Genomic DNA, 13,525 nt, shown 5'->3' on the forward strand with positions numbered 1-13,525 from the left:
ACACACACACACACCAACATCCACCACACACACACACCAACATCCACCACACACACCCCAACATCCACCACACACCCCAACATCCACCACACACACACCCCAACATCCACCACACACACACACACCCCAACATCCACCACACACACACCCCAACATCCACCACACACACACACACCATCATCCACCACACACACACCAACATCCACCACACACCCCAACATCCACCCCACACACACACACACACACACACACACACACACATCCACCACACACAACATCCACCACACACACCATCATCCACCACACACACCATCATCCACAACACACACACACCAACATCCACCACACACACCCCAACATCCACCACACACCCCAACATCCACCACACACACACCCCAACATCCACCACACACACACCCCAACATCCACCACACACACCCCAACATCCACCACACACCCCAACATCCACCACACACACACACACACATCCACCACACACACCAACATCCACCACACACACCATCATCCACAACACACACACCCCAACATCCACCACACACACACACCCCAACATCCACCACACACACACACACACCAACATCCACCACACACACACACCAACATCCACCACACACACCAACATCCACCACACACACACACCAACATCCACCACACACACACACCCCAACATCCACACACCCCAACATCCACCACACACACACCCCAACATCCACCACACACCCCAACATCCACCACACACACACACACACACACACACACAATCCACCACACACACACCCCAACATCCACCACACACACACCAACATCCACCACACACACACCAACATCCACCACACACACACACCAACATCCACCACACACACCAACATCTACCACACATACACCAACATCCACCACACACACCCCAACATCCACACACCCCAACATCCACCACACACACACACACATCCACCACACACCAACATCCACCACACACACACACACACACCAACATCCACCACACACACACACACACACACACATCCACCACACACACCAACATCCACCACACACACCATCATCCACCACACACACCATCATCCACAACACACACACCCCAACATCCACCACACACACACCCCAACATCCACCACACACACACACCAACATCCACCACACACACCAACATCCACCACACACACACACCAACATCCACCACACACACCAACATCCACCACACACACACACACACACACACACACACACACACCAACATCCACCACACACACACACACACACACACACACACCAACATCCACCACACACACACACACACACCATCATCCACCACACACACCAACATCCACCACACACACACCAACATCCACCACACACACCCCAACATCCACCACACACACACACACACACACCAACATCCACCACACACACCAACATCCACCACACACACCCCAACATCCACCACACACCCCAACATCCACCACACACACCCCAACATCCACCACACACACACACACACCCCAACATCCACCACACACACCCCAACATCCACCACACACCCCCCAACATCCACCACACACACCCCAACATCCACCACACACACCCCAACATCCACCACACACACACCCCAACATCCACCACACACACACACACCAACATCCACCACACACACACACACACACACACACCCACCACACACAACATCCACCACACACACCATCATCCACCACACACACCATCATCCACAACACACACACACCAACATCCACCACACACACCCCAACATCCACCACACACCCCAACATCCACCACACACACACCCCAACATCCACCACACACACACACCCCAACATCCACCACACACACCCCAACATCCACCACACACCCCAACATCCACCACACACACACACACACACACATCCACCACACACACCAACATCCACCACACACACCATCATCCACAACACACACACCCCAACATCCACCACACACACACACCCCAACATCCACCACACACACACACACCAACATCCACCACACACACACACCAACATCCACCACACACACCAACATCCACCACACACACCAACATCCACCACACACACACACCCCAACATCCACACACCCCAACATCCACCACACACACACCCCAACATCCACCACACACCCCAACATCCACCACACACACACACACACACACACACACACACACACAATCCACCACACACCCCAACATCCACCACACACACACCAACATCCACCACACACACACACACACCAACATCCACCACACACACACACCAACATCCACCACACACACCAACATCCACCACACACACCCCAACATCCACACACCCCAACATCCACCACACACACACACACACACATCCACCACACACCAACATCCACCACACACACACACACCAACATCCACCACACACACACACACACATCCACCACACACACCAACATCCACCACACACACCATCATCCACCACACACACCATCATCCACAACACACACACCCCAACATCCACCACACACACACCCCAACATCCACCACACACACACCAACATCCACCACACACACACACCAACATCCACCACACACACACCAACATCCACCACACACACCAACATCCACCACACACACACACACACACACACACACACACACACACACACCAACATCCACCACACACACACACACACACACACCATCCACCACACACACACACACACCATCATCCACCACACACACCAACATCCACCACACACACCCCAACATCCACCACACACACACACACACACACACACACACCAACATCCACCACACACACACACCATCCACCACACACACACACACACACCATCATCCACCACACACACCAACATCCACCACACACACCCCAACATCCACCACACACACACACACACACACACACCAACATCCACCACACACACCAACATCCACCACACACGCCCCAACATCCACCACACACCCCAACATCCACCACACACACCCCAACATCCACCACACACACACCCCAACATCCACCACACACACCCCAACATCCACCACACACCCCCCAACATCCACCACACACACCCCAACATCCACCACACACACACCCCAACATCCACCACACACACACCAACATCCACCACACACACACACCAACATCCACCACACACACACACCAACATCCACCACACACACACCAACATCCACCACACACACACACCAACATCCACCACACTCACACCAACATCCACCACACACACACACCAACATCCACCACACACACACACACACACCAACATCCACCACACACACACACACCAACATCCACCACACACACACACCCCAACATCCACACACCCCAACATCCACCACACACACACACACCCCAACATCCACCACACACACACACACCAACATCCACCACACACACACACACCAACATCCACCACACACACACACCAACATCCACCACACACACACACCAACATCCACCACACACACACCCCGACATCCACCACACACACACCAACATCCACCACAGACACCCCAACATCCACACACCCCAACATCCACCACACACACACACACACCCCAACACCCACCACACACACACACACACACACACCATCATCCACCACACACACACACCCCAACATCCACCACACACACCAACATCCACCACACACACACACACACACACACACCAACATCCACCACACACACACACCAACATCCACACCAACATCAACCACACACACACACACCAACATCCACACACCAACATCCACCACACACACACCAACATCCACCACACACACCAACATCCACCACACACACACACACACACCAACATGCACCACACACACACCAACATGCACCACACACACACACCAACATCCACCACACACACACCAACATCCACCACACACACACACCACCATCCACCACACACACACCACCATCCACCACACACACCCCAACATCCACCACACACACACCAACATCCACCACACAAACCAACATCCACCACACACACACACAAACACACACCCCAACATCCACCCCCCCCCCAACATCCACCGCACACTCCCCCCCAACATCCACACACACACACACACCATCCACCACACACACATCCCAACATCCACCACACACACACCCCAACATCCACCACACACACACACCCCAACATCCACCACACACACACACACACACCATCATCATCCACCACACACACACCATCATCAACCACACACACCATCCACCACACACACACCAACATCCACCACACACACACCAACATCCACCACACACACACCAACATCCACCACACACACACCAACATCCACCACACACACACACACACACACACACACCATCATCCACCACACACACACACACCATCCACCACACACACACCATCATCCACCACACACACACCATCATCCACCACACACACACCATCATCCACCACACACACCAACATCCACCACACACACACACACACCAACATCCACCACACACACACCATCCATCACACACACACCAACATCCACCACACACACACACACACACACACACCAACATCCACCACACACCCCAACATCCACCACACACACAAATCCACCACACACACCAACATCCACCACACACACACACACACACACACACCATCCACCACACACACACACACACCAACATCCACCACACACACACACCAACATCCACCACACACACACCAACATCCACCACACACACCAACATACCAACATCCACCACACACACACACACCATCATCCACCACACACACCATCATCCACAACACACACACCCCAACATCCACCACACACACACACCAACATCCACCACACACACACACCAACATCCACCACACACACACACCAACATCCACCACACACACACACCAACATCCACACACCCCAACATCCACCACACACACACCCCAACATCCACCACACACACACACCCCAACATCCACACACCCCAACATCCACCACACACACACACACCCCAACACCCACCACACACACACACACACACACATCATCCACCACACACACCAACATCCACCACACACACACCCCGACATCCACCACACACACACACACCAACATCCACCACACACACCCCAACATCCACACACCCCAACATCCACCACACACACACCCCAACACCCACCACACACACACACACACCATCATCCACCACACACACACACACACACACACAAACATCCACCACACACACACACACCAACATCCACCACACACACACCAACATCCACCACACACACACACACACACCAACATCCACCACACACACCATCATCCACAACACACACCATCATCCACAACACACACACCCCAACATCCACCACACACACACCAACATCCACCACACACACACACCAACATCCACCACACACACCAACATCCACCACACACACCCCAACATCCACCACACACACCCCAACATCCACCACACACACACACACACACACCATCCACCACACACACCATCATCCACAACACACACCATCATCCACAACACACACACCCCAACATCCACCACACACACACACCAACATCCACCACACACACCAACATCCACCACACACACACCAACATCCACCACACACACACACACACCCCAACATCCACCACACACACACACACACCCCAACATCCACCACACACACCCCAACATCCACCACACACACCCCAACATCCACCACACACACACACACCAACATCCACCACACACACACACCCCAACATCCACCACACACACACCCCAACATCCACCACACACACACCCCAACACCCACCACACACACACACACACACACACATCATCCACCACACACACACACACCAACATCCACCACACACACACCCCGACATCCACCACACACACACACCAACATCCACCACACACACACACCAACATCCAGCACACACACACACCAACATCCACCACACACACACCATCATCCACCACACACCCCAACATCCACCACACACACACACACCAACATCCACCACACACACCAACATCCACCACACACACACCAACATCCACCACACACACCATCATCCACCACACACACACACACACACACCATCATCCACCACACACACCAACATCCACCACACACACACCCCAACATCCACCACACACACACCCCAACATCCACCACACACACACCAACATCCACCACACACACCCCAACAACTACCACACACACACACAATCCACCACACACACACCAACATCCACCACACACACCCCAACATCCACCACACACCCCAACATCCACCACACACACCCCAACATCCACCACACACACACACCCCAACATCCACCACACACACCCCAACAACTACCACACACACACAATCCACCACACACACCCCAACATCCACCACACACACACACACACCAACATCCACCACACACACCCCAACATCCACCACACACACCCCAACATCCACCACACCCCAACATCCACCACACACACCCCAACATCCACCACACACACCCCAACATCCACCACACACCAACATCCACCACACACACCCCAACATCCACCACACACACCCCAACTACCACACACACACAATCCACCACACACACACACATCAACATCCACCACACACACACACCCCAACATCCACCACACACACCCCAACATCCACCACACACACCCCAACATCCACCACACACACACACCCCAACATCCACCACACACACCCCAACATCCACCACACACACACCAACATCCACCACACACACACCTACATCCACCACACACACCAACATCCACCACACCCCCCCCCCCCCCAACATCCACACACACACACCATCCACCACACACCATCATCCACCACACACACACACACACACACCATCATCCACCACACACACACACACACACACCATCCACCACACACACCAACATCCACCACACACACACACACACACACACACACACACACACACCAACATCCACCACACACACACACCAACATCCACCACACACACACCATCATCCACCACACACACACCAACATCCACCACACACACACACACACACCATCCACCACACACCATCATCCACCACACACACACACACACACCATCATCCACCACACACACACCATCATCCACCACACACACACCATCCACCACACACACCAACATCCACCACACACACACACACCATCCACCACACACACCATCATCCACCACACACACACACCATCCACCACACACACACACACACACACACCATCATCCACCACACACACACACCATCCACCACACACACACCAACATCCACCACACACCAACATCCACCACACACACACACACCATCATCCACCACACACACACCATCCACCACACACACACACCATCATCCACCACACACACACACACACCATCCACCACACACCATCATCCACCACACACACACACACACACCATCATCCACCACACACACACCATCATCCACCACACACACACCATCCACCACCACACACACACCATCCACCACACACACCAACATCCTCCACACATACACCATCATCCACCACACACACCATCATCCACCACACACACACACACACACCATCCACCACACACACACACCATCATCCACCACACACACACAATCCACCACACACACCATCATCCACCACACACACACACACACCATCCACCACACACACACCATCATCCACCACACACACACACACACCATCCACCACACACACACCATCATCCACCACACATACACCATCATCCACCACACACACACCATCCACCACACACACCAACATCCACCACACATACACCATCATCCACCACACACACACCATCATCCACCACACACACACACACACCATCCACCACACACACACCCACCATCCACCACACACACACCATCATCCACCACACACACACACCAACATCCACCACACACACACACACACACACACACACACCATCATCCACCACACACACACACACACACCATCCACCACACACACACCATCATCCACCACACACACACACACCATCCACCACACACACACACACACCATCATCCACCACACACACACACACACACACACACACACACACCATCATCCACCACACACACACACCATCATCATCCACCACACACACACCATCATCCACCACACACACACACACACACCATCTACCACACACACACCAACATCCACCACACACACCAACATCCACCACACACACCAACATCCACCACACACCCCAACATCCACCACACACACCCCAACATCCACCACACACACCCCAACATCCACCACACACACACACCCCAACATCCACCACACACACACCCCAACATCCACCACACACACCCCCCAACATCCACCACACACACCCCCCAACATCCACCACACACACACCATCATCCACCACACACACACCATCATCCACCACACACACACACACACCAACATCCACCACACCATCATCCACCACACACACCAACATCCACCACACACACACACACCATCATCCACCACACACACACACACACCATCATCCACCACACACACACACCAACATCCACCACACACACACACCATCATCCACCACACACACACACACCATCATCCACCACACACACACACACACACACACCAACATCCACCACACACACCATCATCCACCACACACACACACACACACACACACAACTGGACTTGCACACGTAGTCCCCAGTAGCAACAGACTCACCCCTGGCCATATAGAAAGCAGGCACACCTCCAGACAGACACAATAGCAGATATCAGGGACTTACCTCTGGATTCACGCACAAATTACGCCTGGAGCTCAGAGCCAAGGCCAGAAAATTGAGAGTCTCCCCAGTCTGAGCCTGTATGTACTCCATCAGCTTCCGCAGCTCCTCCACCACCTTAGGGATACAGAGTGGTAATCAGTGGAATGAGGGGGAGAGAGATAAGGTACCGGATCCTGACTGACATGTTACAGGCTGGGATTGAATAATGACAGAAACGGATTGGTTGGTACTTTATCTCTCTCCGAAGCTTAGTACATCTGCCCCTTGGTATTAGTAGGGAAAGTCTCTCACCTTCTCTATTTCTGGAACAGTTCTGGAGCAGTATATCAGCTTCGTTACTTCCAGAGGGTACGTCTAGAACACAGCAGCAATATACAATATCAACACCGGCAATGTGACCAATCAGCACTCAGCGTACTGATCATCTGACCTCATTACCACAGAGACACGGATCACAGTAACAGGGAGATTTACCTTTATATTACACCACACAATACATTATACTCCACTGACTCTGGGGCTGAGACACTGATCACAGTAACAGGGAGATTTACCTTTATATTACACCACACAATACATTATACTCCACTGACTCTGGGGCTGAGACACGGATCACAGTAACAGGGAGATTTACCTTTATATTACACCACACAATACATTATACTCCACTGACTCTGGGGCTGAGACACAGATCACAGTAACAAGGAGATTTACCTTTATATTACACCACACAATACATTATACTCCACTGACTCTGGGGCTGAGACACTGATCACAGAAACAGGGAGATTTACCTTTATATTACACCACACAATACATTATACTCCACTGACTCTGGGGCTGAGACACTGATCACAGTAACAGGGAGATTTACCTTTATATTACACCACACAATACATTATACTCCACTGACTCTGGGGCTGAGACACGGATCACAGTAACAGGGAGATTTACCTTTATATTACACCACACAATACATTATACTCCACTGACTCTCGGGCTGAGACACTGATCACAGTAACAGGGAGATTTACCTTTATATTACACCACACAATACATTATACTCCACTGACTCTGGGGCTGAGACACTGATCACAGTAACAGGGAGATTTACCTTTATATTACACCACACAATACATTATACTCCACTGACTCTGGGGCTGAGACACGGATCACAGTAACAGGGAGATTTACCTTTATATTACACCACACAATACATTATACTCCACTGACTCTGGGGCTGAGACACGGATCACAGTAACAGGGAGATTTACCTTTATATTACACCACACAATACATTATACTCCACTGACTCTGGGGCTGAGACACTGATCACAGTAACAGGGAGATTTATCTTTATATTACACCACACAATACATTATACTCCACTGACTCTGGGGCTGAGACACTGATCACAGTAACAGGGAGATTTACCTTTATATTACACCACACAATACATTATACTCCACTGACTCTGGGGCTGAGACACTGATCACAGTAACAGGGAGATTTACCTTTATATTACACCACACAATACATTATACTCCACTGACTCTGGTGCTGAGACACTGATCACAGTAACAGGGAGATTTACCTTTATATTACACCACACAATACATTATACTCCACTGACTCTGGGGCTGAGACACTGATCACAGTAACAGGGAGATTTACCTTTATATTACACCACACAATACATTATACTCCACTGACTCTGGGGCTGAGACACGGATCACAGTAACAGGGAGATTTACCTTTATATTACACCACACAATACATTATACTCCACTGACTCTGGGGCTGAGACACGGATCACAGTAACAGGGAGATTTACCTTTATATTACACCACACAATACATTATACTCCACTGACTCTGGGGCTGAGACACTGATCACAGTAACAGGGAGATTTATCTTTATATTACACCACACAATACATTATACTCCACTGACTCTGGGGCTGAGACACTGATCACAGTAACAGGGAGATTTACCTTTATATTACACCACACAATACATTATACTCCACTGACTCTGGGGCTGAGACACGGATCACAGTAACAGGGAGATTTACCTTTATATTACACCACACAATACATTATACTCCACTGACTCTCGGGCTGAGACACTGATCACAGTAACAGGGAGATTTACCTTTATATTACACCACACAATACATTATACTCCACTGACTCTGTGGCTGAGACACGGATCACAGTAACAGGGAGATTTACCTTTATATTACACCACACAATACATTATACTCCACTGACTCTGGGGCTGAGACACTGATCACAGTAACAGGGAGATTTACCTTTATATTACACCACACAATACATTATACTCCACTGACTCTGGGGCTGAGACACTGATCACAGTAACAGGGAGATTTACCTTTATATTACACCACACAATACATTATACTCCACTGACTCTGGTGCTGAGACACTGATCACAGTAACAGGGAGATTTACCTTTATATTACACCACACAATACATTATACTCCACTGACTCTGGGGCTGAGACACTGATCACAGTAACAGGGAGATTTACCTTTATATTACACCACACAATACATTATACTCCACTGACTCTGGGGCTGAGACACTGATCACAGTAACAGGGAGATTTACCTTTATATTACACCACACAATACATTATACTCCACTGACTCTGGGGCTGAGACACGGATCACAGTAACAGGGAGATTTACCTTTATATTACACCACACAATACATTATACTCCACTGACTCTGGGGCTGAGACACTGATCACAGTAACAGGGAGATTTACCTTTATATTACACCACACAATACATTATACTCCACTGACTCTGCGGCTGAGACACTGATCACAGTAACAGGGAGATTTACCTTTATATTACACCACACAATACATTATACTCCACTGACTCTGGGGCTGAGACACTGATCACAGTAACAGGGAGATTTACCTTTATATTACACCACACAATACATTATACTCCACTGACTCTGCGGCTGAGACACTGATCACACTAACAGGGAGATTTACCTTTATATTACACCACACAATACATTATACTCCACTGACTCTGGGGCTGAGACACGGATCACAGTAACAGGGAGATTTACCTTTATATTACACCACACAATACATTATACTCCACTGACTCTGGGGCTGAGACACTGATCACAGTAACAGGGAGATTTACCTTTATATTACACCACACAATACATTATACTCCACTGACTCTGGGGCTGAGACACTGATCACAGTAACAGGGAGATTTACCTTTATATTACACCACACAATACATTATACTCCACTGACTCTGGGGCTGAGACACGGATCACAGTAACAGGGAGATTTACCTTTATATTACACCACACAATATATTATACTCCACTGACTCTGGGGCTGAGACACGGATCACAGTAACAGGGAGATTTACCTTTATATTACACCACACAATACATTATACTCCACTGACTCTGGAGCTGAGACACGGATCACAGTAACAGGGAGATTTACCTTTATATTACACCACACAATACATTATACTCCACTGACTCTGGGGCTGAGACACTGATCACAGTAACAGGGAGATTTACCTTTATATTACTCCACACAATACATTATACTCCACTGACTCTGGGGCTGAGACACTGATCACAGTAACAGGGAGATTTACCTTTATATTACACCACACAATACATTATACTCCACTGACTCTGGGGCTGAGACACGGATCACAGTAACAGGGAGATTTACCTTTATATTACACCACACAATACATTATACTCCACTGACTCTGGGGCTGAGAAACTGATCACAGTAACAGGGAGATTTACCTTTATATTACACCACACAATACATTATACTCCACTGACTCTGGGGCTTAGACACGGACCACAGTAACAGGGAGATTTACCTTTATATTACACCACACAATACATTAAACTCCACTGACTCTGGGGCTGAGACACGGATTCACAGTAACAGGGAGATTTACCTTTATATTACACCACACAATACATTATACTCCACTGACTCTGGGGCTTAGACACGGATCACAGTAACAGGGAGAATTACCTTTATATTACACCACACAATACATTATACTCCACTGACTCTGGGGCTTAGACACGGATCACAGTAACAGGGAGATGTACCTTTATATTACACCACACAATACATTATACTCCACTGACTCTGGGGCTGAGACACTGATCACAGTAACAGGGAGATTTACCTTTATATTACACCACACAATACATTATACTCCACTGACTCTGGGGCTGAGACACTGATCACAGTAACAGGGAGATTTACCTTTATATTACACCACACAATACATTATACTCCACTGACTCTGGGGCTGAGACACGGATCACAGTAACAGGGAGATTTATCTTTATATTACACCACACAATACATTATACTCCACTGACTCTGGGGCTGAGACACGGATCACAGTAACAGGGAGATTTACCTTTATATTACACCACACAATACATTATACTCCACTGACTCTGGGGCTGAGAAACTGATCACAGTAACAGGGAGATTTACCTTTATATTACACCACACAATACATTATACTCCACTGACTCTGGGGCTGAGA

At 49.7% G+C, this 13,525-nt stretch overlaps 1 protein-coding gene across 1 annotated transcript in view; it reads right to left on the reverse strand.

Annotated features, from left to right (window-relative positions):
- Positions 1-13,525, reverse strand: part of ERCC2 (ERCC excision repair 2, TFIIH core complex helicase subunit) — a 268,676-nt gene that overhangs the window by 193,189 nt on the left and 61,962 nt on the right. Inside the window, 2 exon segments of the mRNA XM_063938458.1 lie at positions 8,919-9,032; positions 9,210-9,272. Coding sequence (XP_063794528.1) covers positions 8,919-9,032; positions 9,210-9,272 — 177 coding nt within the window.

The sequence above is a fragment of the Pseudophryne corroboree genome, chromosome 8 (genome assembly GCF_028390025.1).
Source record: "Pseudophryne corroboree isolate aPseCor3 chromosome 8, aPseCor3.hap2, whole genome shotgun sequence".
Classification (NCBI taxonomy): domain Eukaryota; kingdom Metazoa; phylum Chordata; class Amphibia; order Anura; family Myobatrachidae; genus Pseudophryne; species Pseudophryne corroboree.